This window comes from Marmota monax, unplaced genomic scaffold, assembly GCF_021218885.2.
Source record: "Marmota monax isolate L192 unplaced genomic scaffold, Marmota_monax_Labrador192_F-V1.1 WCK01_AAM20220418_F8-fsc00336, whole genome shotgun sequence".
NCBI classification, from domain to species: Eukaryota; Metazoa; Chordata; class Mammalia; order Rodentia; family Sciuridae; genus Marmota; species Marmota monax.
This window is the reverse complement of record NW_026693839.1, coordinates 536,773-554,824: the sequence shown is the minus strand read 5'-3', so window position 1 is coordinate 554,824 and position 18,052 is coordinate 536,773. Positions and strand designations below refer to the sequence as shown.

The 18,052-nt window shown below is 33.0% G+C and overlaps 1 protein-coding gene across 7 annotated transcripts in view; it reads left to right on the top strand.

Annotated features, from left to right (window-relative positions):
• Gkap1 (G kinase anchoring protein 1) overlaps window positions 1-18,052 on the top strand; it is a 55,354-nt gene that overhangs the window by 21,956 nt on the left and 15,346 nt on the right. For 6 of the 7 annotated variants that reach the window (XM_058585002.1, XM_046462421.2, XM_046462422.2 and 3 more), the window contains one exon: window positions 16,261-16,413. The exons of the other annotated variant lie outside the window; for it this stretch is intronic. In XM_058585002.1, coding sequence (XP_058440985.1) covers window positions 16,261-16,413 — 153 coding nt within the window. The remainder of the gene's footprint in view (window positions 1-16,260; window positions 16,414-18,052) is intronic. 7 annotated transcript variants of the gene reach the window in all.

The window sequence follows — 18,052 nt, the reverse complement described above, 5'->3', positions numbered from 1 at the left end:
TGCACATGGGCCAAAATATTACCATGTGTGTACCAAACTTAAAAGTGAAGGGAAAAGTGTCTATGTTTCAATCTTCATAAAAATCTTATCTTGGGACACCATATCTCAGGTATTGAGAATTATGGAAATAGTGAGGTAAGCTTTGATTCTATAGATGCCCATTCCTTTCATCATTAAGGAATAATACAGCCTATAGCCTACAAACCTTCCTGGTGTTATAGGTCCCTTTCTTTTAAAATTCTAATGCTGCCTCTACAAACCTTTTAGATTTGAGAGATGATACTGTTATAAAATATCCCCTTCTGTTGAGGAAGATACTAATAAAATATTACAGTTCTTTTGGTTTCTTAAAGCAATAATTTCCAAGTTTCATTATTCTTCTGTTATATATGCTTTATTGTCAGTGATTTCATTGTGTTTTTTTTTCATGATCAGATAGTTCTTGATTTCACTTAGAATATTCTGTATATCTTTTGTCTGACCTTTTTGTTTTATTTTGTTTGAAGCATTTGCTTGTCCAGGTTAGGAAAATTTAATCCATCTCTTAAGAAAACCATATCTGGGGCTAGGGATGTAGCTCAGTGGTATCATGCTTAGCATACACAAGGTCCTGTGTTCACTCCTCCGTACTACCATAAAAACAGAAAATCACATTTAAAATCTTCTCACCATATTAATATTAATAATTTAGCTTGTAATTATACCTGCAAACACAAAATTGATTGATTGTTAAAACAGTTGAAATTCTTTTTAGGTTATTTTTAAGCTGCTAACACTATTTCTCAGTTAAAATTTAAATGACCTCATATTTAGACTGAATATTAAATCTGTGTTCAAAAGTAGAAACCTGTTTTGGGACCAATTTCAATTTATTTTTACCCATTGAGTTTTGGGGGATAGTTTTAATTCTATCAACTGTTCCATGCTTTGATTTTTTTTTCTTTTCTGATGTGAAAGATTAACAAAAAAAAATGCAGAGCAAGAGGATCTTATCTATTTAATATATTCAAGATGAGTTGTATTTAAATAAGCATCTGTATAGGGAATCATATTTTTCCTATCCTCAATTATTAAATTTCATATGAAATAAAATTCATTGTAAAGAATCCTTATGATTTACAAGTTTTATATTTAAAATGTAGTCTTATTTCCCACATAACTATTTAAGAAATTAGTCAAAAGAATATATAATTCACTTCATCTTTTAATGCTTGTTAGAAACATATCACCTTTATGTTCCATTTCTATTACTAGTATTACAGGTTGAGTATCCCTTATCCAAAATACTTGGAACCAGTAAATTGTTTCTGGTTTTGGATTTTGGAATATTTGCATAGACTTTTCTGGTTGAGCATCCCTAATCTGAAAACACTAAACATCCAAATAGGATGGAGCATTTTGGATTTCAGATTTTTTTATTAGAAATTCTCAACCTGTATTCACTTTATGGGACTTAAATGTTACAGTGGTTTTGCCCTTGCTCTAGGAGTTTAGAAGAATTTTATCTCCTCCACCCCAGAGAATCCAAAAAAGAAGACTGAAAATATTTGTTTGAACTCCAAAATGAAATGTTTTCTGTTCCTATAAATGTACTAATCTTTATTACATTATATTCTGAATAATTATTTCTATCCTTATATGTTACTTAATATCAGGAGAATTTTTTTTCATCATTACTCTAAAGTACCTAACCCCTTGTCAGAATAACATTCTTACCTGCCCCTTGTAAATCAGGCATTTATTGGATAAAATTAAAATCATTTTAAAAATTTTTTTGTTAGGTGATTTAGAGGTACTTGAACTGCATGTAGGGAGTGGAATACAGTTAGCTTTTCTTCATTAAATATCTGGGAGATGTTGACTATCATTTATCCACCAGTGTCCTTCACTAGAGTATAAACAGGAATATCCCAAGAGAATTCTAGATAAACAGAAGTAATAACAGAGTAGTTGCTTATACAAACCTCTTTATAAAACCTCAAATAACCTTTTAAGAAATGTTATTTTATTTTTAAAAGTTTTTTTAATCTTAATTTTAAAAAACCTTAATATGTTTTAAAGTGCTGGTACTGCTGGGAAGAGTATCTTATAGTTTATCCTTTCTCTTGAGACCCACTTTTATCTGACTTTCTTGATGCTAGTCCTTCTAGTATAGTTATATAACTTTAGAAATTTTAGTGATCATCAAGTCTTAAAGTCCAAAGGTCAAGTCTTCAGGATGCTTGAATAGGCAGTCTGTGGAAGAATACCCAAGAAATTATAACAGTTGTTGAATACCCAAGAAATTATAACAGTTTTTACCAAAGGTGGCAGGGGGTGATCCTAGGACAAGGATAAGAGAAAAGGGTTTTTACAGTATGTTTTTGAGTTTTTATCATGTCTGTGCTGTAATTGTTTTTATTAAAAATTAAAAGGACTAGAGATAAAGGAAAGAGCCAAGGAACAAAATGAATCCTATGTGGCTTCATAACCTATTTATTTCTGATTGTACTATGCTTGGTTACATGAGTGAATAAATAACTTATTTTAGGATCTAGTATATTATGAAAAAAATATTGGATCTGTTGGTTTTCTAACGTTATGATAATTCATCATTGTATAATTAAATAATAAGAGAAAGATGTTAAAAAGTAAAATAGTTAATCAACTATTAACTATTAGTTATACCTACCAAAATGTTATTAATATAGACTATTAAAGTTAAAAGCACATACATTTAAACTGACTTTTAAATATCTCACCTAAAAGCTGGCTTTACTTAAATTTCAAGCCATGTCCTAGTCTTAATGTGTTGCATTTATTTTTGTTCCCTTTCCTATACTTATTTATTACTTCTCTGGTTTTGAGTAACAGAAGGCCAACTCAGTCCAGCATAAGCAAAAAAAATACATAAATAAATACATAAAAATGCTTATTTGGTTCATATAACCAAGTCATAAAAGAATAGGGGGAGAACTGGCCTCATAGTTGACTGGATCCAGATGTTTCAACAGTTTTAGAACTCTCTACTCTCAGTTGCTATCTACGGCTTCATCTCAAGACAGATCATATGATTATGTGGGGATCTGAGGATTACGTCTTCACAGTGTTTCTTATAAACTGTTAATTAGGTTTTCTTAAAATATATTTTTTAGTTGTAGATGGACACAATACCTTTATTTTATTTATTTTAATGTGGTACTGAGGACCAAACTCAGTGCCTCACACGTACTAGGCAAGCGCTCTACCACTGAGCTGTAACCCCAGCCCTTGAGACGGTTAGATTCAAATTGTTTTCTTAAATAGATTAAAGAGGCATGAGTGTTTCTTAGAGTGTATAATATATTTCCCATCATATCAAATCAAGGGTTGTAGAATATTTTGCTATTTTTATGATGTTAAAACTGATTGGTGGCTCTCATACCAAAATTTTCAACAAAACGAACCAGGACTAGGAGAAATGACTGCTTCTAGGACCATAAGAGGAGATATATAAGATGAACCTGGAGCATCTTGTAGTGCAGAAAAGTAAGAAGGTGCTTTAAAAAAAAAAAAAAAAAAAGATTGGGAGCATGTCAGAGGGATAGTAAGAGCCACTAAAGTAGCTCCAATAGTCAGAGCTGAGATAATTTGAGAAACCAAGTAAACATAATATTGTACCCAAAGTACAAAGTGTATACTTATGAATCAGTAATAAGTGGTTCAAATAAGTAAATAAATGTGAGAAGAGAGATAAATCTTCTACTCGTAAAAATTCCAAATGGTTTATGTAGATATTCTCCTTCCAGTAGATGGAACTTAATTTCTCCCATACCTCCTTGAGTGTGGGCTTTGCTTAGTGGCTTTGCTATGGAAGGAGGGAAAATAACTTTACACTGGAGAATTCTGGCAGACAGTTCCTTGACGAGGTGATCAGTGTTACCAATATTGGTTCCTTACTTATAACAAATGTACCATAATAATGTAAAGTGTTAACAACAGGGGAAAACAGGTGAGGGATATGTGGGAACCCCTATATTATTTTTGCAACTTTTTTGTAAGTCTAACACTATTTTAAAATAAAAGTATATTTAAGTGATCAGTGGGGTTCAGATGTTACAGCCATTCTAACGCTTCTCATCAGCCTTATAAGTCAATGCTTTAGCAATTATTGGTGATTATTTTTTGATTCATTATTTCCTTGTAGCTTATTCTCCATCAGATTTTTACTTCAAGAACATATACATGTAGTAATAACTGAATGATAGAGGAGGGTTTATATAAAAATCAGTCTCCCACCCTAGCCCTTGCCCTTTCCTGTACGTATTTTTTTTTTTTTTAAATCTGGGGCTTGAACCCAGAAGTAATTTACCACTGAACTACATCGCAGCCCTTTTTATTTTTATTTTTTTATTTTGAGACAGGCTCTCACTAAGTTTCCTAGGACCTTGCTAAGTTGCTAATGCTGTCCTGGAACTTGTGATCTTTCCTGCCTCAGCTTCCCAAGTGCTGGTATTATAGAAATGTGCCAACATACCTGGAAGCTCCTGAACTACTTTTAAAAATAATTTTTATATTTTCAAGACTGACTCTTCTGTATACCAAGCCTTGAGTTTTTCTGAACATACTGTATTTTTTCATACTATTTCATACTATATTCTTCTCTATTTTTTTATCTGGCTAACTTGTCTAGTGAGTCACTCACCAGAGTAAACATCTTGCTTTAGAACTTAGCCATAGGGTCACATTTTCCTGCAAGCTTTCCCCAATCATGATCTTATTTAGATGCCCTGAACAGCCTGTTTAATAGCATTCAACTCCTTGTCATCATTTTTTTCCCATAGCTTTATTGAGGTAAAATTGAAGAACAAGGGCTGGGGCTCAGCCGTAGTGCACTTGCCTGGCATGTATGAGGCACTGAGTTCAATTCACAGCACTACATATAAATAAATAAAATAAAGGTCTATCAACAACTAAAAAAAAATTTTTGGAAGTACAATAAAAAGTACATATTTGAAGTATGTAATTTCATCACCTTTGACATGTATATAACCAATGCAGTCAGCAATTCCATTACTTTTTAAAATTTGAAATCATGCAGACTGTTTCCTGTATGATTTATTACATTAGAAATCAATCACCTTAACATATAGAGAACCCCACGCCCACTCATCAACTATTTCAAAATTAAGTAGCACCCTTATAAATATCTCAGAGATCAAGGGGAAAAGCCCGAGAAAAGTAAATAAAAAGTGCTTTGAACTAAGTGATAATAAAATTTTCAGTATCAGGATTTCTGGGATGAAACAGTACTCAGATGAACATTTATAACTTAAAGTAACTCATATCAGAAAGAAGCTAGATTAACAAATTATTTTCAAATTATGCAGTAGGAAGGAAAAAATAAGAGTAGGAGCAGAAATAGATGAAATAGAGAAATAGTACAAAAATAAACAAGTCTAATCAAGAAAAAAGCAAGAACAAAAATTAATATCAGTGGAAAGGGAGCTATTAAAAATAACCCTACAGGGGCTGGGGTTGTGGCTCAGTGGTAGAACTCTTGCCTGGCATGTGTGAGGCCCTGGATTCAATCTTTAGCACCACATAAAATAAATAAATAAAATAAAGATATTGTGTTCAACTACAACTAAAAAATATTTAAAAAATAACACTACAGGTGCTAAAAATATATTAAGATAATATTATAATTGTATGCCAACATATGTGATGGTCAATACTAGAGATGGATCCGGGTGCTGCTGAGAAGAAAGTATATTCAGTCATTGATATTCTATATATGTCTGTTAAATCTAAATTATCAGTTGTATTTTTTACTTGTATAGCTTTTTTGTTTAGTTTTTGTTTGGAGGATCTATCCAGTAGAGACAGAGGCATTTTAAGTTATCAGTATTATTATTTTGTGCTCTATTTGATTCTTGAAATTGAGAAGGGTTTGTTTGATGTACGTGGATGTTCCGTTGTTTGGGGCATAAATATTTATGATTGTAATGTCTTGTTTATGTATAATTCCTCTAAGCAGTATGAAATGGCCTTCTTTTCCCTTCTGATTAACTTTGGGTTAAAATCCACTTTATCTGATTTGAGGATAGAAACCTCTGCTTGTTTATGTGATCCATGTGAGTGATATATTTTTTCTATCCTTTCACCTTCAGTAAGTGGATGTCTCTTGGAGACAGCATCTTGTTGAGACTTGTTTTTTAAATCAGGCTCCCAGTCTGTGTCTTTTAATTGATGAGTTTAGGCCATTAATGTTCAAGGTTATTATTGAGATATGATTTGTATTCCTGGTTATTTGGGCTTATTTCTAGTTTTTAATTTTAATTAGCTTCTCCTTTGATTGACTATTCCTTTAGTGTAGTTCCTCTCTTTGCTGGTTTTCACTTTTTTTTTTCCATTTCATTTTCGTGGAATATTTTGTTGAGATAGTTTTGTAGTGCAGGCTTTCTAGTTGCAAATTCTTGTGTTTATCATGGAAGATTTTTATTTGATCTTCAAATCTGAAGTTTAATTTTGCTGGATATAGGATTCTTGGTTGGTATCCATTTTCTTTCAGCACTTGATAGATCTGAATTGATTTCCCCGTATAGGTAATCCGATAGTTTTCTCTCACAGCCTTTAAGATTCTATCTGTATTTAGGCATTTTCATTATAATGTGCGTTGGTGTGGGTCTGTTGTAATTTTGTACATTTGGGGTCTGGTAAGCCTCCTGTATTTGATTTTATATTCCATTCTTTAGGTTTGGAAAATTTTCTAGTATACTATTTTATTGAAAAGATTGTGCATTCCTTTGGTTTGTACCTCTGCAACTTCATCTATTGCGATAAATCTTAAATTTGGTCTATTCATGTTATCCCATAGTTCTTGGAATTCTGTTCATGGTTTCTTAATATCTTCTCTCCATGGTCAACTCTGTTTTCAAAATTATGTATTTTTCTCTCTGATTTCATTTCTCATACTGTTCTTTAACTTCACAGTTCTAGGTACATTCTTAATTCCTTCTCTGACATTTTTTTTCAATGTGGTGTTGATGGATTCCGGTTTTGGAGTATCTAGGTTTGTTTGGGGCAGTTTTTTTCCTTGCTTTTTCATGTTGTTTATGTGTCTACCCATCTAACAGTATGGATCTGAGGCAGTAGAGTTTCTACCCTGTGGACTTATAATGTCCTGAGGTTTCCACTACCACACCATTTAGGGGAAGACAAATAATACCACCACCAATGTAAACAATACACAGCATTAAAACAAATAGTACCTACGATGATATCCATAATGTTAATTATCCAAATATACAGAAATGATATTATCATACAATAAAAACAGCAGGTTTGCAAAAGGGTTTATAATTTCAAAAGGTGAACAGGGAGAGATCAGAGAGGATGTAATGATTATGAGGCAGGAGGAGAGAAGAAGTAAAAAAGTAAAGGAAGAATTAAAGAAAATAGAGATTAGCTATTAGCAAATGAAAAGAGAATGGAAACAGGAAAAAATATATAAAGTAAAAATTATAAAAAATTAAAAATAAAAAAATGCAAAACTAAAATATACCAAACATTCTAGTTCACAGAAAAAAAAAACTAATCCATGAAAAATAATTGGCTTTAAAAATGTTAGAAATGAGAAAAAAAATGAATATGTATAAGTGTCCATATACCATTAAGATCACAATTAAACAGAGAAAAAGAATTTAAAAAAAAAGATCTTGATGAAAAGTTAAGGAGTTCAAAAGATTCTAATTTCCTTTTCTCAGTAGTTTCAGGTGGAGTCCTCTGGAGCTTGATCCTCCACCCTCTGGATTGCTGGAGTGAGAGAGGTAATCCAGTAGGTGGAATTCGTGAAGGCAGCATTTAGGCTTAGATGGGCTCCAGGCTCTTCACTGAATGCCAGTTGGTCTGGAGATTTTAAATCAGCACACCTCCAGGGCTCAGTACTTGCTGATCCACACTGAGAAACTGTACTCCAGGGATCTCCCCTGGTTTCTGTTGGTGAGATAGCCAATTCTTAGCCCCCTGTGTCACCTTCAGACCTCACGTTTCCTGTAAAGGTTCAGTCTCTAAATGATCTCTCCTGCCTCCTCCCTTCCAAGTTCCTGGCAAGATAGGTCTTTTCCAGCTGGTCCTGCAAGCAGTCAGATTGAAGGAGAGGGGTAGAGCAGGATGGGTATCCATTACCAGTTGTTCCCTGTGTAAACTTCTTTCCCGTTTGATTTTCTCCTGGTTACAAGCACACTCTGTGTCTGCAGTATGTGTTTACTGGGGCTGTATTTCAGCCCAGACTCGGGTTTGCCAGGAATTGGCACCTTCAGGTGCTGGCCCAGTGCAGCGGCTGCAAAATGGTTCTTTCCTTCTTCTACACGCTGACTGGAGAGGTGGTGTCTTCTTTCCCTGCACATGGATATTGTGCAGCGCATCCTTCGGGTTTGCCGGTCCTTGATCTCTAAATGCTCCATACCCGGCACATCTTGGGCCTCCCCCAAATTTGGCTTCCTTTATTCCTTTATCCCTCCACTGTGCTCATAGAGGGACTACTCTGGCTGCTGCTTCCAGCCTGACTGTGCCGCTGGGGATTTCCTCCTTATTTTATTATATCCAACCTCCTGAGTCTCTGGTCTGCTTTTTGAATGTCCAGTTTTAAATTCCAGTAAAGTCCCCCCACTTTTTTTTTGTTTGCCCACTTTGCCAAGAAGCTGCCTGTCTACTTTCTTGTTTCACTCTATGGAGGAGTCAGGAAAGTGACCGCTTCTATTCTGTCATCTTGAAACTCCTCCTTATCATTTTATTTCTTCACTAGAATTTGAGTTCTTAGAAGTTAACAAAATCAAATTTTGTTTATTTTGTTCCCTAGTAGTCCTAATTTCTGACACATGGTAAATAGTAATGTAAATGAAAATCAGTTGAGTGAATGACATTGTTCTACCTTCTTACTAAAACTTTCAAGAGTCTTTGTTGGAGTCTGCTTATGTATTTTAATAATGTTTATAACAAACACATAGTAGGTTTCATTTTCTCTGCCACTTTAAAAACATTATTAGGGCTTTCATGGAGCTCTGTATTAAGAATAATTATGAGACTACATTCTTGTTCAGTAAGAAAAAAAATGCCACTAACAATTAACTATATTTGCCATTTACAAAAGAAGTGGCTACATGCTTTATAGTTTATTATTGCTGATTTAAAGAAGAGTTATTTAAAAAAGAGTTATCTTCCTATTTAAAGAGGATTTAAAGAAGAGTTATTTATGTATTAGTTTTTATCTTTCTTAGTATTATGAGTTCCAGGAGAGTAGCCCATGCATAGTATAGTCCTGATTATATAGTAACAGCTTATTAAATGCATAATTATTTCAAGTTAAGACTTGATTCTATTGGAGTTTACCCTGGGGGAGAGGAGAAAGTAGACTTACCCCAAATATAATGTCGTCATTAATAGCTCACTTGGAGAACATCATTATTTAGATTTCCTCTTGGAGTAAGTTAAAAACACTTGAGTAGTAAAAACAAAAAAGCACATAGTTTGCTATTTTGAAAATTGTATAATAGTATGTTAAAGTATCTTTTTAAAAAATATTTTTTTAATTTTAAGTGGACATAATATCTTTATTTCACATTTATGTGGTGCTGAGGATCAAACTCAGTGTCTCAAGCATGAGGCAAGCACTCTACCACTGAGCCACAATCCCAGGCCTTTAAAGTATCTTAAATTGTAAAGCTAGAAGGCTGTCCTCTAAGACCTAACATGGAACTCTTAGAAATATGAAAGTATTATAATGAAAGTTTTCCCACAAATTAATCTGTAGAGTCTCTGTAAGTCTAGTGAAAATCCTAGAATTTTTGTTTTTGTTTTTAGAACTCAACAAGTTACTAGTATAGAACATCAAAGGCCAAGAGCTAAGAACTCATAAAGAAGAACCATAAATAATGTATTTGTCATTCACCAAAAGTCCATGTATGTATGAATATGTTTTTGAGCTGTTTTGTCCCACTGGGCAGTTTAATCCTGGGCCATTTCTATACTTGTTAATTATTCTAACTTTATCATGTTTTATATGTAGAAAAGCAAGTAACAGCTGTATTAAGAAAAAAAATAAATTGTATCTTTATTTTTCATCACACAATAAAATCAGTTCTGCATACAGATGAGCCATTTATATAAAAGGCATATTTATAACTTTTAGAACTGGAAAATACAGGAGAACATGTTTCTGACTGAGGAGTATGGGAAAAATTCACAGAAATACTCTAAAACAAATGATTTATAAATTGGATGTCATTCAAAGTAAATAACTTATTTTCCACAAAATACCAAATAGAATGTAAAAAAGTAAGGCACAAATGAAGTTTTCAAAATATAGAACTGATAAAGAACTAAGATGTATCTAGGTAGAGAAAGAACTCCAATCAAATGGTTACTGTCTCACAAGATATAAATATGAAAGAATAAGCAAGAAACATCAGACAGTTCACAAACCAGGAAATATGTATAACAAAAACATGACAAACAGCCTACTTTGTAACTAATCAGAGAAATGTAAATTAAGATCACACTGAAAATACTGTTTTTTTGTTTTGTTTTGTTTTTCCCCTTCACCCACCAGGCAGGCAAAAATTAAGAAGTTTAAAAATATCAAGATTCAGAGGTCATGGATCTATAGAATTATAGATCAGTTTATATTGGTGAGAATGTATATTAGTACAAATACTTTGCATAATTTTGTGTTCTTATAAATTTGAAAATTTATAATAACTGAGGAGTCAGCAGACTTTTTCTATAAAGGGCCAGGTAGCAAATATTTTATATCTGGTCTTTGTCACAACTACTCAGTTCTGCCATTTATAGAATAAAAGCAGCTATAGCTTACTTAAATGACTGAGAATGGTTGCGTTGCAGTAAAACTTTATTTTCAAAACTGGCAGCAGGCCCCTTTTGGGCTGTAGCTTGCATGCAGGTCCTTGATATAAGTTACAATTTTGCAGTTTTACTCCTAAGTACACATGTCCTAGAGAAACTTTTATATTTCCTAGGAACCATAGGAATTTTATGTTTATGTGTGCAATGGACTAGCCCACTTTCATCTTTCCCAAAGAAAAAAACTGGAAAAAAATCTATTATTTTTCAGCAGAATGGATAAATTTTAGTGTAATCACACAAAGGTTTACACAGTAGTGAAAGTAAAGTTATGTTTCTGGGTAACTACACGTATGATCCAAAACAGTGTTAAATGAAAAATAAGTCTCAGAAGATTTTCTCAGAGTGGTATCAATTTTATAAAACTTAAACAAAACTTTTTTTTTTTTTTTTTAAAGAAATGGGGATTGAACCCAAAGGCGCTTAACTGCTGAGTCACATTTCCAGCCCTTTTTTATATTTTATTTAAAAATGGGGTTTTGTTGAATTTCTTAGGGCCTTGCTAAATTGCTGAGACTGGCTTTGAATTCACAATCCTGCCTCAGCCTCCTGAGCTGCTGGCATTATAGGCATGCATCACTGAACCTGGCAAAACTTAAGTATTCTTGCTATAAATACTTAACCTGAGGCAGGGGTTGTGGCTCAGTGGTAGAGCGCTCACCTAGCACATATGAGGCACTGGGTTCAATCCTAAGCCCCACATAAAAGTAAATAAAATAAAGGTATTGTGTACATCTACAACTAAAAAAATTTTTTTTAAAGTTTAACCTAATATATAAATCAAGCCTTGAGCTCTGACTTCCATTTTACAAGAGATAAAGCAAACCAGCAAAACCGAGATGGATACTTTGTAGGACAACTGACCTGGTCTCTTTAACAAAACAAAACAAAAATGTTACTGAGAAGAAAAGGTGGAGTGTTTGGAGGAGGATGTTCTAGATTAAAGGAGATTTAAGAGATGACCAAATGTAATATGTAGACCTTAATTAGACTAGTAATAAGATGTTTTGTTACCGCTGAAGAAATTCAAATATGAAATAGGCATAAGTATATGATATTAGAAAATATGTTTTTGTTGGGTGTGATAATATGGTTACATTGAAAAATATTTTATAACTGCATGTGAAAGAATTTTGAGATAAAATGTCATGATGGCTATGCTGTAAAATTATAAGCAACAATAGGGGAAATATAGGATAAATATAGGAAAAACTTTACAGTTGTTAAGTTTAGGGGTAGAATAAATGGATGAAAAATTTCATAATAAAAAGTAAATAGAGAAAATGGGCAAATGCATTTATATTGTTTAATGATATGCTTGTAAAACACAAACCAAAGATGGGAATGATAAACTAAATTTGAGGGGTAGTATTAACTTTGCAGGAAGATAGAGATAAGTGAAAACTACATGAGGGCAGGGCACAAGGGGATAAACAGTGTTCTAAATTGTTAAGAAGAATGGTGGAGGGGCTGGGGTTGTGGCTCAGTGGTAGAGCACTTGCCTAGCATGTGTGAGGCATTAGGCTTGGTCCCCGACACCACATAAAAATAAACAACAACAACAAAAAAAACTGCTTTAAAAAAAAACAAAAGAAGAACAATGGTGGAGTTGTGAGTGCCTTCTTAGAAATGGCTTTATTGAGTTATGTACCATAAAATTTGTCTATTGCATGTGTATATAGCATGTGTGTATTAAAATAATATTTACTTAATATTTGTTTTGAGTTGCTGGGAATTGAACTGAGGGTGTCATGCATGTTAGGCAACTTCTACTACAGAACTACAACCCCTACTCTCATTTGTAGTATATTTAAAGAGTTTTGTGGCTATAATCATAGTCTAGTTTTCAAAAATTTCCATAATTCCCAAGGCTCCTGCATATCCATTTATTTTATAAAATATTTTTAGTTATAGATGAACATGATAACTTTATTATTTTATTTCATGTATTTTTTAAAATGTGGTGCTGAGGATCAAACCCAGTGCCTCACATGTGCTAGGCAAGCACTCTAACACTGAATCACAACCCTAGCCCTGGCATATACATTTATAATTAGTCTCTACTCCTACCTTCAGCCCTTGGCAATGACTCTTCTGACCTCTATCTCTGCAGCTATGCCTTTTTTGGCAATCTCTTATGAATGTACTCCTACAATATGTAGTCTTATACATTTAAGTTCTTTCACTTAGTGTTTTTGAGCTTTACCCATATATAGCATGTATCATTAATTCATTCAGATTTATTGGTGAATAATATTCCATTGTATAAATGTTGGTGGATTTTCTGTGAATGAACATTTGTTGGCTGTGTGTTTCGTTTCTCTTAGGTGGATATCTAGTAGTGAAATTGCTGGGTTGTATGGTAAATTTATGTTTAGACTTAGAGTCTGTCAGATTGTTTTAAAAAATGACTGCACCAGTTATCATTCCCAGCAACACGAGGGCTCTAGGTTCCACATTTTAAAATTGGTGCATTATAGTTATACATAATGGTGGGATTTGTTGTTAAATATTCACACATGCACATAATATAACAATATAATTTGGCCAGTATTCTTGCTAGTATTTCCCCTGAGGGTTCCATTTTCTATACATTCTTACTAATACTAGATATTGTCTCTGGTTTTGATTATAGCCATTTGATTATAGCATGTAATTGTAATTTTCATTCAGTTTGCACTTTCTTAAACTAAGAAGCATTTTTTCATTTGCTTAGCAGCAATTTTTGCATCTTCTTTGATGAAGTGTCTGTTCAGTTCTGTTGCCCATTTTAATTGTGTTGTCTAATTATTGATTATAAGATTTCTTCATATGTTTGGAGGATATGAGTCCTCTGTCAGATGTATGATTTCTAGTTATTTTCTCTCAGGCTGTGTTTTGCCTTTTTGTTTTCTTAATGGTATCTTTTGAAGCAGAAAAATTTTATGTTTTGATGGATTATACTTTTGATGTTCATTTAATAACTCTTTGCCTAACCGAAGACCATTATTATTTATTCAAGAAGCATTATAGTTTTAATTTTTCCTTAATGTTTATGATTCATATTTTAGTTAATTTTTTGTATGGTATGAATAAAAAATTCAAATTTACCTTTTGGTATGAATAAAAAATTCAAAATTACCTTTCAGCATGTGCATATCCAGTTTTCCCAGTGCTTCTTATTGAAAATACTATTATCTCCTTAAAGAAGTGCTTTGGCACCTTTTAAAAAATTAAATTGACCATAAATGTAAAAGTTTACGATAAGACTATCAATCTGTTTAATTGATTTGTATGTCTATATTTATGCAAGCATTATACTGTCTTACTCATTGTATGCTGTGCTCATATTTCAGATTAAATTGAAATTGAATTGGCTATACAGTAATTGATTTAAAGAATCTATATTCTTAAATTCACCACATTTCAATCTTTTTTTCTGTGATGAACGGTGGGGGGTGGTAGTTGAATTATTTTTGTCTCCCCCGTAGTTTATCAAGTTGTAGTTTGAAATTTTTCATCTTATAGGCTGAAAAGAAATTTTGTGCCTCACTAAGAACTACTCAAAAGATATGAGAATAGGGATAGTGGATAGAGATTGGGATAGGATTGTAGTAATGGGAGCATCTATCAAAAAGTAGACACACTAGATGGAACTGCAGTCTTTTTAGTTGCAGGAAAATCCAGAGATTGTTGCCAACAGCATGTTATTTATTCTGTTTATAGAAGTGTTTTAAGCACTTTTGTATTTATTGCTTTCAGATGAAGTCTTAACAGAATATACTGAAAGAGGGGCTAGGGGCTCAGTGGTAGAGTGCTTGCCTAGCATGTGTGAGGCACTAGGTTCAATCCTCAGCACCACATAAAAATAAATAAAGTGAAGGTATGTGCCCATCTCCAACTAAAAATATTTTTTAAGAAAAGAATTTTCTGGGGGCTGGGGTTGTGGCTCAGCGGTAGAGTGCTCAGTTTGCATGTGTGAGACCCTGCGTTCGATCCTCAGCACCACATACAAAAATAAACAAGTAAAATAAAGGTGTAAAAAAATTATTTAAAAAAGAATATTCTGGAAATATTTCATGAAGCAATAGGTTTAAGAGTTATATCTGTAGCATTTAGCAATAATTTATGGGCATTCCTGAGCCCATAATTACCTGGGGCGGGAGGGATAAATACTTGCTCTGTCAACTTCTCATAGTATTTATGAGATTCAAATAGTAATGTTTGTTTAAATGCTTTGTAAAATATAAAGCATTTTACAAACTTTTAAAATGTCATTTGTGTATTAAGCACTTATATACAAGAAAATAGTTTATTCAAACACTTAATTTTCATAGACAATGTGAAGGGAAAAGGATGTAGAATTTGATCACAAATACAATTGAAACTGGTAAAATTGTATTAGAACTTAAAAATGTGGGGCCTAAGTGAAATCATTGAGAGTGAGAAGAATATTTTCTTTAGTCTCTGTGCATACAAAGGAAGTCAGAGGAGGAATACTACTTTATTGGAGAATGTGTAAACTTTGTAATTTTACATAATTGTATATATAATGATAAAATATTATCTCTTTAAAACATTCTTCATGGTATATAGAATTTATGTTAAAAATTATTTATAAGTGCAATGCAAAATATCAAGCAATACAAGGTTATTAATCAATACAGTGCATTATCAGCATAAGTATAAACATAGGTTGATGGGATTACGAGTCCAGAGATTTGGACAGGGGTGCCAGGACAATTCATTGGGGAAAATAGTCTTCTTAACAAATAATGCTGGATATCTACATGCCAAAGAATGAATTTGTACTCCTTCAATACCATACAAAAAAATTAACTCAAAGTAGATGTTAGAAGTAAATGTAATTACTAAAACCATTTGCAGTGGTGCATGCCTGAACTCCCAGTTCCTGGGAAGGCTGAGACAGGAGGATTACTTGAACTCAGGGAGTTAGAGACCATTCTGGACACAACATAGCAAGGCCCTGCCTCAGAATAGGAAGGGGGTGTGTCTTGGGATGTGGCTCAGTGGTAGAGCAACTTGCCTAGCACACATGAGGCTCTAGGTTTCATCCCCAATACTACAAAAAAAAAATTAATGTTTTTTAGGTTAAAAGGTACAATAAATATAACACTTAGAAGAGTGAATTGCATGTGAGTAACAAAAGCTTTAAAATCAATCAGTTCCCAACTTTAAAAAAATATGAAGTAAGAAAAGGACTTTTGGAAATGGGTCTACTGTTTATTTTCTGGAGATACAGAAGGATTGAGTGGTTGATAATCTCCTAGCTGTCTTTTTTTTTTTTTCATTCTTTATCCTTCTAGTGACTGACTAGGTTTATTAAATGAATTCACTTGTTGGGTTGAATAATAGTAAATCATAATTCATTTTTGACAGGAATTGAGTTCTTCTCAGACTTTATCACATGATGGAGGATTCTTCAATAGACTGGAAGATGATGTTCATAAAATTCTTATTAGAGAAAAAAGAAGAGAACAGCTTACAGAGTATAATGGAACAGATAATTGTACAGCTCATGAACACAACCAGGCATGTAAAATAGAAAATTCTCTTAAAATCACAGTGAAATTAAAATGCAAATTATCTTTTTTTAAAGTAAGCTTGTAGAATCCAGTTTTCATTATGTAAAGCAAGTTTTTTGATATTATCTTACTAGTTAGTAATCCCATGAAAGTATTTATGTTTAAAAATACTAAGTTTGTAGTTTATTCATTGATGAATATTTATTGAATATGTTCTATATTTTATGTACAGTTAAGCACTGGTGAAGGGATGAGGGAACACAAAGATTAATGGGCATTTGAGGAGGTAGACTTGTAAAAAGATTGTTCGGCATGATGAAGACTTTAAGAGAGATATGAAACAATAAGAAAGATATTTTGAATAGAAAACAATCATAGCTTGGGTGAATTGTGATGGTATATAAATAATTACATTTGGCATGGATTTTGAATGATAAATAACTCTAAACTGCGAAATGGAGAGAGACTGCATCCTAAGACAACTGCAGAATTAGGAAAGACCTGTAACTGAGTATTCAGGAAATTGAAAAACTCCACAACCAAGAAGTTTAAGGTAAACTTGGAATGACATGATTAGAGAAATAGATTGAAGTTAAATTTTAAAGATTTTTTTTCCTATGAAACTAAGAAGTTAGAATTTTATCCTTTATAACAGGACAAACTGGATGGCCTGAGTTAAATCTGGTCAGTGGTTGTTTTGTTTGTTTGTTTGTTCTTATTGTTTTTAAGGCCCATGAACCAAGAATAGTATTTACATTTTCACATAACTGTTTTTAAGAAAGAAAAGAGAATAACCCAGAAAGCCTAAAATATTTGCTGCCAAGCTCTTTACAAAAAAAAAAAAAAGTTTGCCATTATGCACCATTGGCTTTCAGTATTGTTTCCCTTCTCTATTCTAATTTAACTCTGAACCAACAGGTATTGCTAGAAAATATTTTTAATACAGTGCTAATGTTCTCATCTGATAATCAGTGCTATGTAATTTTTGCCATATCCCCATTTCTACTTGATAGTCCTTTTTTTCCACATTTTTTATTGGTGCATTATAGTTGTACATAATGATGTGATTTATTGTTACACATGCATACATACACACAATACAACAATAGAATTTGGCCAGTATCACTCCTCAGCACTTTCCCCTCCTTCCCCATCGCCCATCCCCTAATCCTTTCCTCCATTGATCTCCCTTTGATTTTTAGGAGATCCACCCCCACCTTTTTTTTTCTTTTTTCTTCTCTAGCTTCCACATATGAGAGAAAACATATGACCCTTGACATTCTGAATTTGGCTTATTTCACTTAACATAATGTTCTTGAAATAGTTCCATTCGTTTTCCTGCAATGCCATATTTCGTTTTTATTTATGGATGAATAAAAGTTTGTTGTGTGTGTATATACCGTGTTTTCTTTTTTTTTTTTTTTTTTTTTTTTTTTTAAAGAGAGAGTGAGAGAGATAGAGGTAGAGAGAGAGAGAATTTTTTAATATTTATTTTTTAGTATTTGGCGGACACAACATCTTTGTTTGTATGTGGTGCTGAGGATCGAACCCGGGCCGCACGCATGCCAGGCGAGCGCGCTACCGCTTGAGCCACATCCCCAGCCCCCCGTGTTTTCTTTATCCATCGATGGACATCTAGGCTGGTT